This window comes from Procambarus clarkii, chromosome 26 (assembly GCF_040958095.1).
Source record: "Procambarus clarkii isolate CNS0578487 chromosome 26, FALCON_Pclarkii_2.0, whole genome shotgun sequence".
In the NCBI taxonomy this organism is placed as follows: domain Eukaryota; kingdom Metazoa; phylum Arthropoda; class Malacostraca; order Decapoda; family Cambaridae; genus Procambarus; species Procambarus clarkii.
Genome location: NC_091175.1, coordinates 8,149,177 through 8,171,921, shown reverse-complemented (window position 1 = coordinate 8,171,921; position 22,745 = coordinate 8,149,177). Strand labels below are relative to the sequence as shown.

General features: G+C 49.0%; 2 protein-coding genes across 3 annotated transcripts in view; both read left to right on the top strand.

Annotated features, from left to right (window-relative positions):
* LOC138368704 (uncharacterized) overlaps positions 1 to 5,273 on the top strand; it is a 35,755-nt gene extending 30,482 nt beyond the window's left edge. The window contains exon 3 of the mRNA XM_069331426.1: positions 4,915 to 5,273. Within this exon, the coding sequence (XP_069187527.1) occupies positions 4,915 to 5,273 (359 nt within the window). The remainder of the gene's footprint in view (positions 1 to 4,914) is intronic.
* Positions 1 to 22,745, top strand: part of LOC123756743 (rho GTPase-activating protein 18) — a 169,081-nt gene that overhangs the window by 59,077 nt on the left and 87,259 nt on the right. The window lies entirely within an intron of this gene.

The following is a 22,745-nucleotide window of genomic DNA, read 5'->3' as shown; positions in this document are numbered from 1 at the left end:
TATGTACTTATATATATATATATATATATATATATATATATATATATATATATATATATATATATATATATATATATTATACTTTCATCAGTGACAGTGCCAATACTGTCACTATGAGAGTGACAGTATTGTCACCGCATGACACTCCAAGGGTGAGTGACACCGCCCAGTAAACCTGCCCTTCGGGGCTAAATTCCAATCATGATGGATACCTCGAGTGGCAGCAGTTTAGGCCGAGTCAGGTGACGGAGAAAGGTCAGTTCCTGCTCCCTATTATAGGCCTCTTGTGACCCCTTTTCACAACCGCCCTCCGGATGGGTATGGGGTGCATAATAAGTGACTGAGGTAACTCGGTTTGTAAGCGTTCTTCTCTGTGTTGTGTATGTCACGCTCTCCTCCTCCTCCATCTTGTGTGTGTGTGTGTGTGTGTGTGTGTGTGTGTGTGTGTGTGTGTGTGTGTGTGTGTGTGTGTGTGTATGTGTGTGACTGTCAGTCAGTCAGTCAGTCACACTCATTCATTTCCTGCCTCTTCTTATTTTGTTTTCTACCCATGCAGCCCTTCTCTTTCACTCTTGTCTCTTCCACAACACCTTTCCTCACCTCCCTCCTTTCCCACTTTATTGCTACTCTGATTTTTCAGACTTCCTCCATTTCTACGTGTTCATTATCTTCTAAATATAATGCCCGAAACGCTTTGCGTAATAGTGGCTTTAGGCATTGTATGTACTAGCTCTATCTATAAGTCCACCAACCTTTGTAAAAAAAATTCTTGTATGTATGTACCTTACCTAAATAAACATTTATTTATTTAAATCATTTATTTATTTATTTATTTAAATCACCAGTTTTCTCTCCCCCTTCCCCTTCTCTTCGTTGGGTGCCAACCAGTCATCCTGTGAGGGGAGCTGAGGGGTCACGAGCTAATGTGATGGGTGTGTCGGGTCATCCAGAGAGGTCATGCAAGCCTTTCCCCTCACCCTGTCTACTTCTCCCTTCTGCCCCCCCCCCCTACTCCCACAGACGTGTATACCTACACACACACTCAGACACGTATACGTCATATGGTCTCAAGCGGGACCAAAGAGCCGAAGCTCAACCCCCGCAAGCACAACTAGAAGAGTTCATACCTACACACACACAGGCACCCGTGGGAACCTGTCAAGGTGATGGCTGGATGTGTCTGACGAGGGAAGAGATGGGATGGGAGGGGGGATATGGGAAAGGGAAGGTTGATGATGCATATTTGAGCGCATGTCTCAAGGTTGGGTGCTTGGCGGGCATCATTGCTTGACAGGCGGGCAGATAAAAAGGTTAACGGCATTGATAAAATATAATGATTCATTCAATCTGTAAATACGAGATAACATCCGCAAATACCTGTGGACAAGTTGTGTGTGTGTGTGTGTGTGTGTGTGTGTGTGTGTGTGTGTGTGTGTGTGTGTGTGTGTGTGTGTGTGTGTGTGTGTGTGTGTGTGTGTGTACAGGTACACCGCTGAGGCTGCAGCGTCTGCACCAGTACAATGAACTTGAACAAGTACACTGTATATCTGTACCAGTACAGATGCACAGTGCTGAGAGACTCCGTCAAGCGTGCACACCACCAACCAGGAGAAGATCGGCACATTGTATATATGTCACCACCTTGAGGAGGGGAGAGTGGGAGATGCGTTTATCTTACTCCCACACTTACACCTCAGGTGACCATACCTGAGAGCTGTCACCCCTGTGGCCAACCTCCCCTGTGTGTTCATCAGGGGGGACGGAACACCGCAGGTGTGTGGTCTTGACGACGGTTCACGCCTCTGAGGGGCAAGAAGGCCAAGAACAAGACGAAGATAAACAGGAGAAACAAGACGGGCGAAGATAAACAAAGGAAACGCGCGCGACGAAGGATCACAACAGACCACGACGATGATTTGGGGAACAAAAAGTGGGAACAGAAAAACTTGGCGATGAAGAGGCAGATGCCTCCTAGGACCCACCAAGGCCACCGTCAGGCGGGGGGGGGGAGGCATTGGCAGGGATGTCAGTCCTAGCAGGGTCAGGCAGGGGAGTCCTCGGGCAGGGGAGTCCTCGGGCAGGGGGAGTCCTCGGGCAGGGGGAGTCCTCGGGCAGGGGGAGTCCTCGGGCAGGGGGAGTCCTCGGGCAGGGGGGAGTCCTCGGGCAGGGGGAGTCCTCGGGCAGGGGGAGTCCTCGGGCAGGTGGAGTCCTCGGGCAGGGGAGTCCTCAGGGGTAGGGTGGGCTAAAAAGCCTAAATCTATATTCCCTTGAGCGCAGGCGGGAGAGATACATAATAATTTACACGTGGACAATAGTAGAGGGGCTGCTCCCAAACCTGCACACAGAAATAATATCACATGAGACCAGAAGGCATGGCAAGATGTGCAGAATACCCCCGTTGAAGAACAGAGGTGCAACAGGTACTCTGAGAGAGAACTCTTATCAACATCAGAGGCCCGAGACTGTTCAACACGATTCCACTACACAATAACCTCCAAAGTTAAACTCCAAAGTATGGATAAACACCTCCAAAGGATACCGGATCAACCAGGCTGTGACTCATACGTCAGGTTGCGAGCAGCCGCGTCCAACAGCTTGGTTGACCAGTTCAGCAACGAGGCCTGGTCGACGACCGGGCCGCGGGGTCGCCAAGTCCCGAAATCATCTCAAGGGAACCTTAAGGTAAGTCTCAGGCAGAGAAGGCCTCAGGCGTGGGAGGGATTCCTGAGCCAGTGTTGAATAGTTTATCCTTGTCAACCCTGTCAATTCCTCTGAGGATTTTGTAGGTAGTGATAATGTCTCCCCTTACTCTTCTGTTTTCCAGTGTCGTAAGGTGCATTTCCCGCAGCCTTTCCTCGTAACTCATGCCTTTTTGTTCTGGGACTAGTCTAGTGACATACATCTGAACTTTTTCCAGCGTCGTCTTGTGCTTGACAAGGTACAGGCTCCATGCTTGGGGCCGCATACTCCAGGATTGGTCTTACATATGTGGTATACAAGATTATAGTGATTGGCGACGTTTTGGTCCGTCCTGGAACCTTGTATTAGGGGTCCAGGAAGGACCAAAACATTGCCATTTTTTTTAATATATATAGGGGGTTGTTGGGCTAATTGTTACAGCCCCGTTATTGTGACTTCTCTGCATTCTTGGGTGATTGTAACAAGCGGACGGTCCAGCAGTGAAGCGTTTAACACAAGCCATCAAGGTCGGTGTGGGCCCCAACAAGCTGTACATCATTGTGATCAAACCCACGCCCTAACAACACCAACTTTCCTCGCAGCAAGAAACTAATCATTGTGGGGCCTCACGGCTGAGTGGACAGCCCTCTGGGTTCGTAGTCCTAAGGGCCCGGGTACGATCCCCGGCAGAGGCAAACTAATCAGAGCCCCACAAAATTTGTTCTCCACTGAAACAACCAATTAAACTCGACAAATATGGCGCCGATCGTCTCGGTGTTGTCTTATCGACTCGAGGGAGGAGTTAAGAAGTATTTTAATGACCTTTGCTTAGGAGAGGGAGACGTCGGTCCTACGCCTTCTTGTAATTATCGAACTAGAGAACGCCTCGTTAATCATGATTAATGGTTATGGAGGCCCAAGACTCGTTTAACGACGGGACGGTAGTAATAGTGTCGGGGCATCCTCCTTAGCTGCCACACCAATGGGATATGGTGGTATTTAACGTGTTCTTAATGCGTTAGGCTCGGAGAGGCTGCGTTAATGTACTAGGTGGGCAGTTTATTAAGCAGAATAATCAGCAACAGTTTAATGTTTATCACAGCTGCTTTTACTCTCGTTGGTCCAGCTGCTGTTGCTCTTACTGCTGCAGTTGACGCTTTTGTTGCAGCTGCTTCCTCTTTTGACTGCTCTTCCTTGGGGCGTGTCGTGATAACTGATCACTGTTGCAGCATCAGCGTGTTGCGATCCTGCACTGGAGGTGTAGACCATGTTGTTACAGGTGGAGCTTGACTCGCCCTCGCGGCGGGAGCTGCCCGGTGGCCGCCACGGGTGATGGCAGGCCGGTCGCAGGGCATCAAAAGGGGACAAGATAGGTCCTCGCACGCGCGCGAGAGTGTGAGCGGGAAAAAGGGAGAAAGGACATCATCGTCGTCGTCGTCGTTGGCTTCCTCCTGAAGGAGGAAGGTACTGTGTGTCGTCCGTCCTGATTCACGGTGGCAGTAACTCATGGACACTCGGTGTGTTTTCCCCATCGTGGTCAGAGGCATGCTGGAAGCTGATGGTGGGAGGCGAGTCTGTAGGGAGTAACCCCATTGGTCGCGTGGAGCCTCGGAGAATAACCCCTTTCCGTTTTTTGTTTCTGCCTGTAGAGAGGTCGAACTGAGACCCGTCAACCTAACCCAGAGGTTAGCTGAATGTTGCGTGATGTCGCTCTTGCGTCGAAGGAATAATTGTGTATTAATAATCTCTGCAATTTCTTCCACTGTGGGTACTCTGTCAGTGTCGCCCTCCCAGCGGCTAGGGGGGGCCACGCTCCCAGTTCCCTGGGCCACCCTCCCAGCTCCCAGGGGCCACCCTCCCAGCTGCCGGGACATACCCTCCTAGTTGCAGCTCAGGCACTCTCAACACAAAGCAGCAGCACCCAACAAAAACACTACATCATCCTCAGGAACAAAAAAAACTGACCAGCTTGAGCACTGGAATAACACTCTCTCTCACACACACACACACACACACACACACACACACACACACACACACACACACACACACACACACACACACCTGTGTTATGGTTCCTTTCTACTGTGTGGTGTGACCTTTGTCACGGTGACCTGGTACAGGTGTTGGAGAGGATCTTCATGTCCTGGGGGGGGGGGGAGGAGCGGGAGAGGGGGGCTCTCTTCATTCTAAACTCTTTCCTCAAGGTACACTCGCCGGCTTGTATCATTTCAGCTTCTAAAAATCCTCGAGTTCCATTAAAAGGTCTTGTTCCAGAAAAGAGGTTCCAGGAAGCGGTCTTGTTCCAGGAAAGAGGTTCCAGGAAGCGGTCTTGTTCCATGAAAAAGGTTCCAGGAAAGAGGTTCCAGGAAGCGGTCTTGTTCCATGAAAAAGGTTCCAGGAAAGTGGTTCCAGGAAGCGGTCTTGTTCCAGGAAAAAGGTTCCAGGAAGCGGTCTTGTTCCATGAAAAAGGTTCCAGGAAGCGGTATTGTTCCAGGAAGCGGTCTTGTTCCATGAAAAAGGTTCCAGGAAAGAGGTTCCAGGAAAGAGGTTCCAGGAAAGAGGTTCCAGGAAACGGCAACGAAGGAAAATGACCTTCGGTTGATCTGTTGGGTGCACCGAGTGGTGAATGTTCGGGACTCACAGTCCACTGGCCCGGGTTCGATTCCTGATGGCAGATTTTCTTTCACCTGATACCTCTGGTCACTTAGCAGTAAATGGTTACATGAGCGCCAGAGAGTTGTTGCGGGCTACATCTTTGGCATGTGTGCGTGAGTGTGCGCGTGTGCTCCTGCGTGTGTGTGTGTCAGGTTTGTAATAAGGTAAGATATAATGACTTCCGGCTTGCAGTGTGGTTGAGAAGATGGCGGTGCTGGAGGGTTGAGGCACTCGGCGGGGTCAGAGGTCAAGTGGGAGGGAAGGAGGGAGAGGTGAATGTGTTCCAGGAGACTTGTTCCGCACCCAAGAGCGTCGAACTCGGCACCGCTCCTGTGCCAAGTAAGTTACGGGCTCACCATAGCCCGTGCTACTTGGAACTTGTTCAGAGTAGCTGAATCTATAACAACAACAGCAGCGCCAAACACGTCGAAGTGACGCTTCTTGTTAGCCAGTGTCTTCTCCAGAAGCTCTATATAGCCAGTTAGCGCCAGAGAATAGGTGTGGAGGCCTGGACGAGGACCGGGCCACGGGGACGTTGAGCCCCGAAATCATAGCTAGGTCACCTTGTGAAGCCAGACCGGCTTCATCTACCTAAACTGTGTGCCCGACACGCTGGGTATAACTATAGTGGCTTTCTTATAAACTTTGAATATATCTTATAAGTATTTGAACTTGTTTCTATGATATACTTTGCTTTGCGGCCACCCTCATGTGTCCATTGTATGGATTTATATATATATATATATGTCGTACCTAGTAGCCAGAACTCACTTTTTGGCCTACTATGCATGGCCCGATTTGCCTAATAAGCCAAGTTTTCCCGAATTAATATATTTTTTCTAATTTTTTTCTTATGAAATGATAAAGCTACCCATTTCATTATGTATGAGGTCAAATTTTTTTTATTGGAGTTAAAATTAACGTAGATATATGACCGAACCTAACCAACCCTACCTAACCTAACCTAACCTATCTTTATAGGTTAGGTATGGTTAGGTAGCCGAAAAAGTTAGGTTAGGTTAGGTTAGGTAGGTTAGGTAGTCGAAAAACAATTAATTCATGAAAACTCGGCTTATTAGGCAAAACGGGCCTTGCATAGTAGGCTGAGAAGTGAGTTCTGGCTACTAGGTACGACATATATATATATATATATATATATATATATATATATATATATATATATATATATATATATATATATATATATATATATATATATATATATATATATATAAAATAATATGCAAAGAGTTCTTACATTCTTGTACAGCCACTAGTACGCGTAGCGTTTCGGGCAAGTCCTTAATCCATGTTCCTTCGAATACGACCCCGCGAAAAATCGTTTTTACAACCAAGTACCCATTTTACTGTGGGTAATTGGAGGCAACAGTTAAGGATTGGTGCCCAGTAAATCTTTCCCTGCTAGGATACGAACCCAGGACAAAGTGCTCGCGAAACGCCAGGCGAGTGTCTTAACCACTACACCACGGAGACTGCATAATGTTTAATGTTGTTACTGACAATCTTTCTCGTCTCGTATTGAAAACCGTGGCTCCATTAGTGCCCAAGTCCTGTCTCTCCGGGGTGTGGGCATGGGTGTGGGCCAGGCCCCAGGTGTGGGCCAGGCCCCAGGTGTGGGCCAGGCCCCAGGTGTGGGCCAGGCCCCAGGTGTGGGCCAGACCCCAGGTGTGGGCCAGGCCCTAGGTGTGGGCCAGGCCCTAGGTGTGGGCCAGGCCCTAGGTGTGGGCCAGGCCCCAGGTGTGGGCCAGGCCCCAGGTGTGGGCCAGGCCCCAGGTGTGGGCCAGGCCCTAGGTGTGGGCCAGGCCCCAGGTGTGGGCCAGGCCCCAGGTGTGGGCCAGGCCCCAGGTGTGGGCCAGGCCCCAGGTGTGGGGTGGAGGGGTGAGTAACCATGTTGAATGGTAACACGGAGCCGTCACTTGTCTGTCGTTCACACGAAGTCAAAGACGACGAACGGTGACGACGCAACAGAAACGCAAAAGTTTAATACTATTAACAAAAGCGGCAGCGGCAGCGGTCGCAACAACAGCACCAAGAAGATAAAAGCCCTAATTCGCCATGAATGACATTGGGGGGGGGGGGAAGATCGCTAAAAAAGTAAAGACGAGATAAAAACACTGAATGATAGAAGAGAAAGAGTCTGAGTTAAGAGTAGGAAGAGCAGTTAGGGACCATTGAGAGAGTGCGATGTGCAGTTTCTTTTGTGGTAATTCGGGTACTTGGCCGGGGGGGGGGGGAGATTGTTAGAGTTTTCCAGCGATTTAGAGCCTCTTTACGTGACCTCTGACCCGCGGTCACTGTAGAGGACCCAGGGGGGGAGGTGGAGGAGGGGGTAGGTCAGGGACCTCTGTTGGTCGATGGCTCGGCTGTGAGGAGAAGGGGAGCAAGAGAGTCGCAAAGAATTCCCCCGAAGCTCTGTTTAGCCACAGATGCCTTTCTGGCGTGATTGGTGTTGGTCTACATTAACGAGTTTTTCCCCTTGCTGGAGCTCTAGGAGCAACTGGCTACCTCTGTCCTTAATGCATAATATCGCCATTCGAGTGTAAAGTAATGAATATGTACCCATGAGGAGGACGATGACTGCAAACTTTCGTCCCAGATTAAATACCATACAACTCGTCTGTTTAAGTGTGCTTGCGCTTAGCCAAGCTGGACCAGGGTTACGTTGGGACAGACTGGACCGGGGCATGTGAGGCTGGGTTAAAATATGCAGACGATGAGCAAATCCACAAGGGCCGTGACGAGGATTCGAACCTGCGTCCGGGAGCATCCCAGACAGTGCCTTAATCGACTGAGCTACGACAGGGTAAAAGGGTTGAAACCGAATTTCTACTCCATGTCTGGGATGCTCCCGGACGCAGGTTTGAATCCTCGTCACGGCCCGTGTGGATTTGTTCATTTGATGCATCACGTTAGTGTGATCTGTGTGTGATGCAGACGATGGGTCACAATACCGTGGCTGGAGATGCGATGACCGAACCATACGTCAGAAAATGAAGGAACGACGACGTTTCGGTGCGTCCTGGATCATTATCAGGTCAGGACGGACAGAAACGTCGTCGTTCCCTCGTTTTCTGAAGTGTAGTTTGGTCATTATAACTTAAGATACGCCATAGACTTGAAACGTCCATGAGGAACCAAAACAACCCACATCGTAGTCTGTTTTTCGCCTTAGACGTTAAGAAGCACTTCGGTAAACTGATTTATAAGTTCCCGGCCGTGAAAGGCAACAGTTACATCACCTCCACCATTGTCCTTAGGAGGCAACCCTTATTCCCCGTATTCACAACGCTAACCAGAGACGTCGCGGTCTGGGATATCACCGTCTGTGCTTGTGTACTGGTGTGTGGGGCGTCCCAAGATCCTTCATGACCTCCTGCGCCGTCACGAGGGTGTCAGTGTGACGCCGCTCGAGGTCCCGTGGCGATACCGTCACTGTGGTCGTCGAGGGAAGAGGAAGGGAAAAAAGCTGTGAACGGATAAAGAAAAACTGTCGTTTCCGACTTCATATTTACGGGCCCAGAGGTCGTCGATTTGGGGAAGGGGAAGGGGGGGGGTATATTACTTGCTTGCAGTCACACAGTCTGTGAAGGGCGCTGTGTTTGCGGCTGGTGTGCATCGGTTGTGGTTGTGAACTGCGCTTGAGTTCTCTTGGCAGGCTTCGAAGTGTTGGGCGTGCAAAGGTCCTGGCGTGGTGTTGCTTGTGGTTTCTACTGGTCCCGCGTTTGGTGTTCATCTCTCTGTAATTGATGTTGCTTGTCTGTTACTGCTACCTGTCATTGTAGTCTTTTGAGTGCGCGTGCGCAATTACTACCACTGCTGTTGCAACAATTACCACCACCACCACCAACTACCACTACTGATCCAACAACTACTACTGCCCCAGCTGTTGGATTGGAGTGACTCATCTTGGAGTTGACTTTCTATTACTGCATGGCTCTGCTCACATGTTTAGTGGTTGGATGTTGAGGGCTTCATGAATTTCCTGAATGGTTTGGTCATACGGTAGACGGTATTTTGTCACTCTTCTTATGGACATGTTTTGCACTGCTTCTAGTTTTTGCGTGTTGAGTTTCTTTAAGGCGAGTGAAAGTCCTGGAGGGTACTAGAGATGCCGGCCAAACTCAAGCCTTGTGTTAAGGGTAGGTGTATGTGCGTGCTAAGGTTACGAAACCGTCTCGATTTGCCTTAGGCTTTTTTTTTTGCCTTGGTTATTGTTATTTAAGATCATTTTTATTCTTGAGTCCCAGAATTCCGCCAACAATCTTGGACTGGGGCGTTGTCAAGGAAGAGGAGCTCCTGTTGGCATCTACGATGGGGTGGGAGGGGGTATTCTGGAAGAGGGTTAAACAGGGTGGGAGGGGAGGGGGAGAATGGGAAGGAGGGGGGGGGATGAGGGGGAGATATGGGAGATATGGAGAGGGAGGGAGGGAATCGGGATGGAAGGGACCTAGTGAGAGGGAGATGGTTGACCCAGCGAGCGGCTCCAGGACGAGTTTTTAGCCCAATAACTGTGGTCATTGGTGGAGTGGGTGGCGGGCCCGCGCTGTTATGGGTCTCCAGGAGGGTATTGGCATCTAGTGTGATGCCCGTGTTCCGGGTTAGTGTCTGTTGTACATGCTTTTAGTTCACTCGTTATGCATCCCCTGCCCATCCTGAGTGTGGTGTGGGGACCCCTTGCCCATCCTGAGTGTGGTGTGGGGGGAACCCCTTGCCCATCCTGTGTGTCGTGTGGGGAACCCCTTGCCCATCCTGAGTGTGGTGTGGGGACCCCTTGTCCATCCTGAGTGTGGTGTGGGGACCCCATACCCATCCTGAGTGTGGTGTGGGGACCCCTTGTCCATCCTGAGTGTGGTGTGGGGAACCCCTTGCCCATCCTGAGTGTGGTGTGGGGGAACCCCTTGCCCATCCTGAGTGTCGTGTGGGGGAACCCCTTGCCCACCCTGAGTGTGGTGTGTGAACCCCTTGGCCACCCTGAGTGTGGTAGAGGTTACAGAGGTACATAATGAGCACATGAGATTAACAGTAAAGCCCGCGCAGCTCAGCAAATTACAGCATTGTTGCGCTAGTTACCGAGCTAAAAGATGCAGCAATACACTAATCACAGTTTATCAAACTATTTCACTGACCTAAGAGGCCCTAACACCACATGTTAGAGGGCCTCTTGGGTCGCGAATGGTAAGAACGGGCTCTATTAGGTAAGGTAAAGCTTGGGTAAGCATATGGGTTCCATGTAAGGAGCCCATTTAATTATAGCCTCGTGGCACGTAATGGGGTCCAATTACTGGATCCTAATGATCTCAGATCTAATAGGCAGAGGCCATTTATAGTTGCAATGGGCCAGTTAAATGTAAACTTTTATTTGGTTGTAATGAAAGCGTGAGTGTTGGAGCCGCCACCACGCCCTCCCCAGGGCAGGTGTGTGGTGGTGCTGCCACCACTCCCTCCCCAGGGCAGGTGTGGTGGAGCTGCCAGCACTCCCTCCCCAGGGCAGGTGTGTGGAGGAGCTGCCGCCACGCCCTCCCCAGGGCATGTGTGTGGAGGAGCCGCCACCACCACTCCCTCCCCAGGGCAGGTGTGTGGTGGAGCCGCCACCACCACCACTCCCTCCCCAGGGCAGGTGTGTGGTGGAGCCGCCACCACCACTCCCTCCCCAGGGCAGGTGTGTGGTGGAGCCGCCACCACCACTCCCTGCCCAGGGCAGGTGTGTGGTGCAGCCGCCACCACCACTCCCTCCCCAGGGCAGGTGTGGTGTGTGAGTGGGCTGACGACCCACCGCTCCTGTATCTCGGTCCTTAGCGCCCGACCAAGCCAGCCCTATCTCAGGGCTCCCTCGTCCGTAGATAATGGTCGTGAGGACCATCAACTTCTCGTACTTGAAACAAGTGAGGTGTCGTTACACACCCCATCATCCCCCTCCCCCCCCCCCCCCCACCCCGCCGGTGGTGCGTCAGAGATCACGGCTGTGGTTCCCTGACCTACTCCTCCAAGCATCCTCCAACGGCACTATCACACCTCTTGCCCTGGCCACCACCACCACTACACACCTCCCCCTTACTCCTGCAGGTGTGTGTGTGTCGCTGTGCTGGCCCCTTACATGGCCAAGGGATAGAAGACAGACTAAGTGTTTAGTGGCCCCCATCCCCCCCGCTCTATTACATCCGAAATACTACACTTCTCTACAGGAGTAGTCACACCCGGAATGTTGACCTGTAGATGAGGCGAGGTGTTTGTACGGTGCTAGGGGGGCTCCTGGTTACCCGCTCACAAATGGTCAACAAAATAAGTCTTCCATCCCACTCCTCTTCATTCTTCATCCTCCTCCTCCTCTTTTCCATCCTCCGTCCTGCTGCTGCTCCGTCCTCCTGCTCCTGGTCCCCCTCCACCCTCACCACCCAGGGTACAGCTCGCCTGGCACTTTCTCTCTGGTTACTCAGATTGCAGGTATATGACAGTGGCGGGATCTGCCGGGTGTGTGGGTGTCAGGTATGTGCAGGAACACATGTTTAAACGCGGAAGTATTTTTAGTGGGACAGGCATATGTAAACGAGTCAGTTGTGTTAAGCAGGTGTGTTGTGCGACCAAATACTATGCTAGAACTATTTTACTCCCACAGCTGGTGGCTGAGGCACTCGGGTTCGCTAGGGAGGCAAGGAAGTGTACGCCAACGCACTACCAGAAAATGCTCGTGTGAACAAACACGCTGGAGAGCACAAAAATTATTGTACACAGACAAATCTAACGGTACAAAAATACCATACAAAGGGAGAGGGGGCGTACCCCAGGGCACAGTCCTTGCACCACTGCTGTTTCTCATTGTTATCTCGGATATAGACAAAAATACTAGTCACAGCTTCGTGTCTTCCTTTGCAGATGATACAAAAATCGGCATGAAAATTTCCTCTGTAGAAGCCACTGAAAACCTAACAGGCAGATATTAATAAGGCGTTCGATTGGGCAACTGATAATAACATGATGTTTAACGGAGATAAGTTCCAGGAACTTAGGTATGGTGGAAATGAGGAACTTAAACGAAATACAGGGTACAGGACACAATGACATTTACTCATAGAAGGAAAACACCACGTGAAAGATCTGTGAATTATGTCTGACGACCTGATGTTAAACATAACTGAGCAAATATAGCGGCGGCCAGGAGAATTATAAGGTGGATTATGAGAACGTTCAAATTCAGAGACAACCACAGCAATGCTAATACTATTTAAATCACTGGTGCTGTCTCGTCTTGGGTTACGGGCTATTCATGCCCGTGCCACCTCTTGGGTGGCTTAATCTTTATCAATCATCCTCTTGAGTATTGATTGGTACTCGCTTTCACTTTCAGAACAGGAGAGATCTCTGAATTAGAGGTAATACAGAGAACATATACGACACGCATAGAAACGATAAATCGAAATTGAGACCATCTCACAGCTCTCAAAATTTACTCTCAGGAAAGGAGACGAGGGAAGTATCAAATAATATATACATGGAAGATACTGGAGGGCCAGGTCCCAAATTTGCACAGAAAAGTAACAACATACTAGAGCGAAAGATACGGAAGGAAATACAGAATAGAACCAGTGAAGAGTAGTCGAAGTGCCATAGGCACAATCAGAGAACACTGTCTGAACATCAGGGGTTATCTTGAGTTGTTTTCGAGTCTTAGCGTCCCCGCGGCCCTATCGTCGACCAGGCCTCCTCGTTGCTGGACTGGTCAACCAGGCTGTTGGACGCGGCTGCTCGCAGCCTGACGTATGAATCACACCCTGGTTGATCAGGCTCCATAGCTGTTCAACACCCTCCCAGCAAGCATTAGACTATTGCCGAAACAAAGGTGGATATCTTCAAGATACACCTAGACAAGTTCATGCAAGAAGTACCGAGTTGTCGTGGATATGTGGACCTGCGGGCTAATCCAAGCAACAGCCTCTTGGACCAAGTTGTCACAAGTCGAGCCTTGGCCAGGCTCGGGGAGTAGAAGAACTCTCGAGACCCTCTACAGGTTTGCTTCAGGTAAACGCATTGTAATAATAACGTTTTCTGTCGGCCTCGACAGGTTAGGTTAGGTTGGTTCCTTGGGTTCTTATGTTTATGGATAGGGAAAACAGATGTATTTTTTTTTTACTGACAACTTGAGAGAGAACGGGCTGGTTGGTAGGTGTTCACGGGAGGGGAAGTCTTAGATACTAACTAGGACGTTGAGCTGTAATTAGCTAGTGCCGCCTGTGTTCTTGGTGGTTTAACGATGGGTCATTAATTATAGGTTAGTTTACCCCCCCCCTCGCTTCTCTTCCCGTTTTCTGTTGCCCTTATCGCTTCTTACCACTTCTGTTAAAGGAATTATATGTTTAACAGATCTCTAACCCTGTCCACGGAGGACTGAAGAATATGTATATATGCTGGTTAGCATTGTAAACGTGTGGCCACGTCTGTGGTAGAAAATAATAATAATAATAATAATAATAATAATAATAATAATAATAATAAAAAAGTTTCGGATACTTTCTGAGCCCATTAGTGTTCAGTCGGCCCAGTGCATGTGCCTGGAGGGTCCAGGGACGCTGGTTCGAGTCTATTGTATAACCTCGATATTTTCTCCTCAGATGCGCCATCTTATCGCGCTTGCATCGTGACGCAACATTCTGCAACTAACACAGAGCCACAATAACACTCTGTAAACATCTGCGTCTGGCTTGAGCCCTTAAGGAAAATTGTTGGGTAGCGTCTTCGTCCACCTTGGCGGGATCTCAGGTCACGTCTCTGACCTCCTGAAGTGGGTCAAAGGTCAGGGATGACCCCCCCCCCCCCCTCCTCTCTCCTAGCTTAGTTTTGGACCCGCCAGAGTTGAGCAGAATATCAATTTATTCCATTGGCTTAAGTTGATGTGTTTGTACATAGTAAAATAATAATAATTGATAATGATAAATTATTGATATTATTATTGATTCTCATTGATACATCACGTTAGTGTGATTACTGTTTATTATTATTATTATTATTATTATTATTATTATTATTATTATTATTATTATTATTATTATTATTATTAATAGGGCTAGAGGGTTATGGGAGAGGGGCCGTCACTGTTGTTTGAAACAGGCGCCAGTAATATTTCGTGGCGGCTCGAACGCCTCCCTGTAATTGTGTAGTGTCAGTTCTGCCCCTCAGCGAGGCCAGTGACCGCACGGCAGCTTGCTGCTGCTGCTGCTGCTCTTTAGACGAATCTAAACTAAGTTCACCAAACATGTGTGTGTATCCTCTCTAAGACCAAACATGTGTGTGTATCCTCTCTAAAACAGTGAGACTCGCCAAAGAATATAGATGTATATCTATGTATCTATCTATATGTGATAGACCATAAGGGACTGGTCAAATCTATTCCTATATGAGTGTTGATCGTATGTTTGGCAACGTTCAATTTATAATGTATTTGCTGACACGAAACATGCCTTCATTAATGTCTCCTGAGTGTATGAAATGATATATAATCAGATCCTCCAAGGCGGCACTGATGTCATTAGATTTTGCACGACGGGGGGCGGGGAGGGGGAGGGGGGGGGGGCAGGCAGGATCAGCAGTAATAACTAAGGAACACCTTCCGAACACTGGCAGTTACTAAGAGATGATTTGTAGTGTTCTAATTTAGTGTGAGTGTTTCCTCAACGCTTTTTCTTGTCAAACGTGGTGGGCAGAGTCCCCCCCCCCCTCCCTGAGACACAGTGGTGACCTGCCAAAGGGGTCGCAAGATGACAGGAACAAGGAAGGTTGTGCCGTCTCGTTATCCGTCTAAACACTAGCTAGACAGGGCACGATTCTAGTCGGCGCGGGGGTGTCCGTGTCTGCCCCCGTCCGTGTCTGCCCCCGTCCGTGTCTGCCCCCGTCCGTGTCTGCCCCCGTCCGTGTCTGCCCCCGTCCGTCTCTGCCCCCGTCCGTGTCTGCCCCCGTCCGTCTCTGCCCCCGTCCGACCGTGTTAAAGCGGGAGGAGCCAATACACACAGCGTAATATTGTGCACATCTCCATTATGCTCGCTACAATACCATCTCCGCCATATGCGCTTCCTCGGCAAGTCATTAAAATGCCGGTCTTCGTCGTCGCAATCACGTGTGTGTGTGTGTGTGTGTGTGTATGTGTGTGTGTGTGTGTGTGTGTGTGTGTGTGTGTGTGTGTGTGTGTGTGTGTGTGTGTGTGTGTGTGTGTGTGTGTGTTTGAGAAATGTTTGTCTTTGCAGCAAGTTGCACAACCCGTCTTCCGTCTAGCTTTAACCACGAGTGTTTCCCCCGCGGCATTAACCACCAGTCTCCCGGCTATTAGTTTAATATCCGGTGAATTAGCGCCTATACGTGCCCCTGTTACGTGCAAATAGCGGTGTGATGAGGCCTGAGTACTGAGAATACCGTGCAGCCTCGTACGAGCCCTCGGTGCTGCGTCTGGGAAAGAGCAACCCGTTCTCGTACTTGCTTATAGTCAATATTGGCTTATTTAATAAGTGCATATGTGACTTACTAATTGATTGTAAATATTTTAGTTTACCTTGAAAAGCTTCATAGAAAACACCGACCTCACCTAACCTTCTTAGTATGTTAAGATAAGCATCTTATTACTTCATATTTACAATTATTACTCAACCTATCAACGGTATAGGTTAAGAGATAAAGAGACAGCGATGAACAGGAGAAAGCACTAAGCCAGAACAACTATATATATATATATATATATATATATATATATATATATATATATATATATATATATATATATATATATATATATATATATATCATTAGGTACGGATATGAGGAGCAGGAGCTGGGGTAGACTGAGGGAAGGAATAGTCCTTGGACCACTTTGGACCGTCGGGGATCGAGCGCCGAGCTGCAAGAAGCGAGGTCGTCGCTCTACCAGCTCGTCCTCATAAACAAAGGGCAAAAGTGATTCCATGGACCCGCCAAACCCGCTGTTTATGAATGAAAAACGGTTTACACAAAAGACTCATGACGTCCGAACATTTCCGGAACAAGTGCTTCGCTGACGACTTTTGTTCGAACCACAACGCTGTAAATGCTTCACCCACGTACTACAAATACAGATAATCGCTAACTGAACCTAAACACTTCACCTAACCAATGCCAAAATATTCACAGTATGTTAATATATAACAATTTATATTTATATATGAGAAAATTCCGGTTTTGGATGAACAGTTAAAATTTATGAATGCGTCCTGGGGTCGACCGCAGGATGGAATGGACTAGGTCTGAGGACTGAATGAGCTCTATCCACCAGTCCAAGTTGTTGGGCAGGGTCGTAGTACAGCCATGTTGTGTGCTAACCATTTACTGTCACATGCGGCACAGGAAGTGGGGGGGGGGCCCTCACCACCTACACGTGTCGTAAACACTACAGTGTTTTTCAGTGTGTTGTAGTAATTTAAAGAAATTGTTAATGTATGGCGTTAATATTAGTGTAAGCGCGGCCCGTGCGCCCCCTTAAAAGAAAACGGAGGCTATATGCATCTTGTTTCTAGGTAGACAGGTCTGGTTCTTGGGCTCCACCTGTTACCTCTCAGTATTGTTATATAAACTATGGCAAAGTGCTGTATTGTCTACTTAGTAATCTGTGGATGGAGCTTGTCTCCACCCCTACCAGTTTATTATGCTCCCCACCCCCACTCTCTCCCGTCTCCTTTCTTTCTTCCCCACCCCCTCTTTTTTTCCCTCCCACCTGCTCGCTCTCTCTCTCTCTCGTCTTTCTCTCTCCTTCCCTTTCTCTTAGTTTAGACAAAATAAAGACCAAGGTTCATTAGGAATGGTGTTGTGTTCCTAAGGAAACTGTAGGCTAAAAGAGCTGTTATCCTAGTCCACCATCACCTCATCTGAAGCCTCACCTTATAAACTCATTTATTTAATATGCCTATTATTAGTTTTTGTTCCATTAGGAACAAATTGAAATAGTAAGTCATATAGGCAAAGTCTGAGCTGGAGACTGTACCAGAACATTTATATGATAAGTTGATTTGATTTCGCGTATATATATCTCTCTTCGGGAGAACACGTTCCAAATTCGTCATCCTAAGAATAACTCATGGCTGTCGAAGTGAGGTTCTTGAGAATGGCATTGCCAAGCATGAGGCTGATAGTGGCCGAGCGCCGTGCGTCGTGGTTGCCAACTCCTGGTTGTCCAAGAAGTCATGGGGACCAGGTGGGGAACCTTGAGGACATTGGCCTTACACGTAACAGTAACAGAATGTGGCTGAAGAATGTAGAGACCGTCAACATGTGGGTCGGTGTTGAAGCCTCTGATGTACTGACCAGTCAGACCAGAAGAGCTCAGGAATGGAGACTAAGTCTCCTCCAACAGCTCTACCGTGTCAGTCATTGGGATAAATTGTGAATCGTAAGACGCGAGAGGCATCTTAACTGTAGTTTCTTGACGGCCTTGCTTGCAAGAGATGCAACAGTTCTTCGTAGTCGTTGAAGAAATCAGAATTCGTCCACAAGACGGCGCCGCTGTTACAATTGGTCGTTAAGAAAGCCTTCGATTATGCGGAAATGAAAGGTGGGGTAGGGACTGAGGGGCGTGGGGAGGGGGGAGCTGGAGCGATGGAAGGGGCAGAGGGAGAGGGGGGCTAGGAAGACGTAGGAGGGGGGGGGAGAAGAGGAGAGGGGAAGTGAAAGGGGGGGGGCACGGGGTGGGGACGGGGGTTAGGAGCATAGTAGTGAAAGGGAACCACGTTACACTGACCAGCCTGAAGGCTAGGTACATGCTGACCGTTACTATCCATCCACCCCGACCCCCTGCATGCATCTATCCACCCACCCCGACCCCTGCATCCATCTATCCATCCACCCCGACAACTGCATCCATCTATCCATCCACCCCGACCCCTGCATCCATCTATCCATCCACCCCGACCCCTGCATCCATCTATCCATCCACCCCGACCCCTGCATCCATCTATCCATCCACCCCGACCCCTGCATCCATCTATCCATCCACCCCGACCCCTGCATCCATCTATCCATCCACCAGAGCAGCACGGTAGGCCTGCTGGGTCATGCCACTCCGTAAAATATATTCAGCGGGTTTGCCTAACCAGAAACGTACGAACCCGATCAACCCACCTAACAGGCTGCATTTTAACGCATGCAGGTCCATTTCGTTATAAATAGGACGTAACAGGTTGAGAGGACCAGGTGTTTTTACTCACATGTGGCGGACGTGCTCTGACGTCCTCATGGCGGACTTATCCAGGACTTGGCCCAGCTGGTGCTACTTGGCACTTCTAAACCATCAGTCTTTATATTCAAATTCATTGTTACGAATTCGGACTTGATTTCATGTTTTTTATTAACGAGAGTTACATCTAGTTTATGGCCTGGCGGCCGTCCAATCGTTATCTTGGAGCCCCCCGTTCACTGGTTATCTTGGAGCCCCCCGTTCACTCGTTACCTCAGAAAGCCAACCGTTGCCTAATTAACCAGACTGAGCGAGTGGCGCCTGGCCCGTCCCCGCTTCCTTGCTGTGTTCACTTATCTGTTCAGTTATCTGTTTAGTTATTATGCGCCCAATACCCATCCCGTGGGCGGTGTAGGCAAGGAAGTTACAGCGGCACATGACAGGGGTGACATTCCTTCACAAGGATTGTCGCAGTTAAGGCAATGACTGTCTTGTAAAGTTAGTTATCTAACTGCTAGTATTAACAGGGAAGGCGGGGGGGGGGGGGGAGGACATTGTTGAAGGAGCAGCTGTACAAGTTACTGGGGTGCCAAGTAACAGCTGTACAAGTTACCGGAGTGTCAAGTAACAGTTGTACAAGTTACTGGGGTGTCAAGTAACAGGTGATGACACGACGGTGGAGAGAGCCAGGCAAGGTGACTGGCAGCCACCAGGTCACCCCACCTGGCTGCCCCCTCCCCCCCATACTTTTACTAGTGTACCAGCAGACCAGGTCTACCCAATAGGTCGTTTCCCTCCCTCCCTCCCCCCCCCCCCCCCTCCCTCCCTCCCTCAACCTTGTTTTTTCTTTTTTTATACACAATCCTCTACACAATCCTCTTTCCAGGACCACGTAAGGTCGTTCCTGGCGTTCTCGGGGGCTCTGTAAAGCAGGTATGGACGTGCCTGTGACTGGAGGAAGTGGAGAAAGACGGTGTAACGGTACATAGCGACAGGACCGAAGACGTGGTGGTGGAGGAGGAAGAGGAGAGGGGGATGAAGGAGAGAGGAGAGGAGAGGGTAGGGGAAAGAGATGACCCAGAAAGTAGCACTAGGTGTGTTATCTGGCCACCGGGCGTGTCCAACAGGGGCAGGGAGGGGAAAGATGGCCAGTTAGAGATGGTGGGGAGATAATGGGACATGATGATGGTGTTTGAACGTTTGTGGGGGAAAGTTGGCGTTATGAAAGGGAAATGTTGGCGTCTTGTGAGTATTTTGTCGATGAGAATGTTGTTGTTTCAGATTTAGCAACTCGGAACGAAGTGTCCATGTAGCACGGGCTATGGTGAGCCCGTAACGATGAGAAACTTGACTTCAAAATGTTGCTGTTGACTGCTCTGTCAGACGAGGGGACGAGTGCCAAGTCTCCCCTCATTAGCGCCACAGAAAGTAATGAGGTTGAGAACATTGCAGCGCCTCAGGAGAATAAACTGTTCACTGGAAGGCAGCTATGGATTTAGTAGGGCAAAGTCTTGTCTGACCAAGTTCACAGATCTATCACAAGGTTGCTGAATTATGAGAGAAAAAAAATCTAGGTAGACTGTATCTTAGATTAACAAAATGGGTTTGATGCCGTTGCTTATAAAAGGCTGGTGTCTAAGATGGAGCAGCCACAAGCTTGGGGTGTTTGGGCAGTCAGAGATGATGACTTTTGTTTGTTACTTTTTTGTAACTTTTGTTTTTTTGTTACTGTTTTGTGACTTTTGTTTGTTACGGCTTTTGTTTGTTATTGTGCTTTATTGTATGTTTATTACAAGTTGGTGAATACATTGAAAGTTTAACAAGTTGTGGATCTGTTGGAGCTCCTCAGTTTACGAACAGGAACAGAGCACATTAGTTAGTAGAAATCTGATTTACATTTTACAAATGCCTCTCAGTCACATCCTGTGTGTGAGTAGCACTCATTAACCCACCGCACTCAATATAGGGTAAACAGGTACCCCTGACCCCTGCCTATGTAGGGGACACGGAGAGTTGTGTATTAGGCGGGTTAGCACTGTCTGAATATATTGTAGCCTCTATATTAGAACAAAAACCCCCCAAAAAAAACTTTCAACCTCCCCCCCCCCACAACCCCTCCTCCCCAGCCCCCCCCGGGGGCCCTCCCTCTTCCCCCCCCCCCCCCCCTAACCACTACCTAGTTTCATCACCGGTAATCAGCAGTTAGCCACAAGGTGTGCCAAGACGTTTTGCAGGCCACATCGTGCCATCTAAATGTCATTTGCAACTAATTCCCCCTCCCCCCCCCCCCCCCTCCCCGCCAGAGGGAAAGTTAGCATTGACGGAAATTCCTGAGGAGTAGACGGGGGGGAATGTTTCTGTCTTACTCAAGAGCGGCTAGTGAAGGCTCTTTAAACGACACATTCTAGTTGTTTTTTTTAGCTCACTGTGTTTGTTAGTGGGAGCCTAAGACTGAACACAAGTTCTCTAGCCTTTGCTTTTATGTGTCTCGTTGTGAACAAGTGTTTGTGATTTTTGTATCGTTGAAGAGCTAAATAAAGTCTCGTAATTAACTAATTTGCTGTGATCATCTTCACCTTTTCTCTGTCGGAGTGGTGATATTACTGGAGAGCCAGTGTTCTCACCTTGTGTTGCGGGATTTGAGCTCTGGCTCTTTGGCCTCGCCTCTCAACTGTCAATCAACAGGTGTACAGGTTCCTGAGCCTACTGGGCTCTGTCATATATACATTTGAAACTGTGAATGGAGTCAGCCTCCACCACATCAATGCATAATGCATTTCATTTAATTACTGACACTGAAAAAATCTTTCTAATGTCTCTGTGGCTCATTTGGGTACTAAGTTTGCACCTGTCCCCTTGTTCGGGTTCCACCCGTGCTAAACAGTTTGTCTTTGTCCACCCTGTCAATTCCACCGAGAATTTTGTAGGTAGTGATCATGTCTCCTCTTACTCTTCTGTCTTCCAAGGGTGTGAGGTTTAATTCCTCTAGCCTTTCCTGTTAACTCGTACCTCTCAGCTCTGGGATTAGTCTGGTAGCATACCTCTGAATCTTCTCTAACCTTATCTTATATTTAACTAGGTATGGACTCTAGGCTGAATCTGCATACTTCAGGATTGGTCTGACATACGTGGTATACAAGGTTCTGAATAATTCTTTACACAAGTTTCTAAAGGCAGTTGTTATGTTGGCCAGCCTGGCATACGCCGCTGATATCCTTTTAATGAGGGTTTCTGGGGTCTGGTCCGGTGTGATATCAACCCCCAGATCTGTCCGTCTACTTGACACGTGAAGGATTTCACCTCCCAGATGGTACCTTGTTGTCGGCCTTCTGCTCCCTTCACACTAATCCCATTACTTTACATTTACTTGAATTTAACTTTAGTAGACTGAACCATTTCTCCAGTTCAGGTCGTCGTCCTAGTCTCTTTCTGTGGTGACCCCTGACCGCCCAGGTTCGAATCCTCGAGGGATAGTAGAGTTTTTTGCATTATAGCTTGGGCACCACTCAAGCTTTGTCTTGTATCTATCCACTTTGTTGTTGTTTTTAGATTTAGCTACTCAGAACGAAGTGTCCATGTAGCACGGGCTATGGCGAGCCCGTAGGATCCACTGTGTACTTGGATTTACTTATATATTTCCAGTGTCCCAACTTGCTCCCTCACCTCTCCTCCTCCTGCCATCCTTGCCGCCACAGCCTCCTCCTCCGCTCATGTTCTCTCTATTATCCCCAGACAATTGGGGAGCTTAAACATTCTCCAGGTTGTCCTTGGCCGTAATCGCCAGCAGGTCACCCGGGGAGGACCAGGGACTGACAGGGAGCAGATTAGGACCGGGGTCCGTCACGGTGATTGGTGGTCCTCCAGGAGCACCAATCACCTGGAGTCCGAAGAGTGAAATGAGCAATGTTTTCGAGAGTGTGGCAGCGCCTGGGGCGAGTCCTTCAGTGATGTTTTCCAGGGGTAAGATGAGGCAGCGCCTGGGGCGAGTCCTTCAGTGATGTTTTCCAGGGGTAAGATGAGGCGTCTTGATGGCTCCTGGAGGATGTTAATATATATATTGCAAGACGAGCGGGAAGCCTCGCTAAGGGATGTTTGTGAAGGGGAGAAAGAGAGATCGGCCGAGCGGATAGCACACTGGACTTGTGATCCTGTGGTCCCGGGTTCGATCCCGGACGCCGGCGAGAAACAATGAACAGAGTTTCTTTCACCC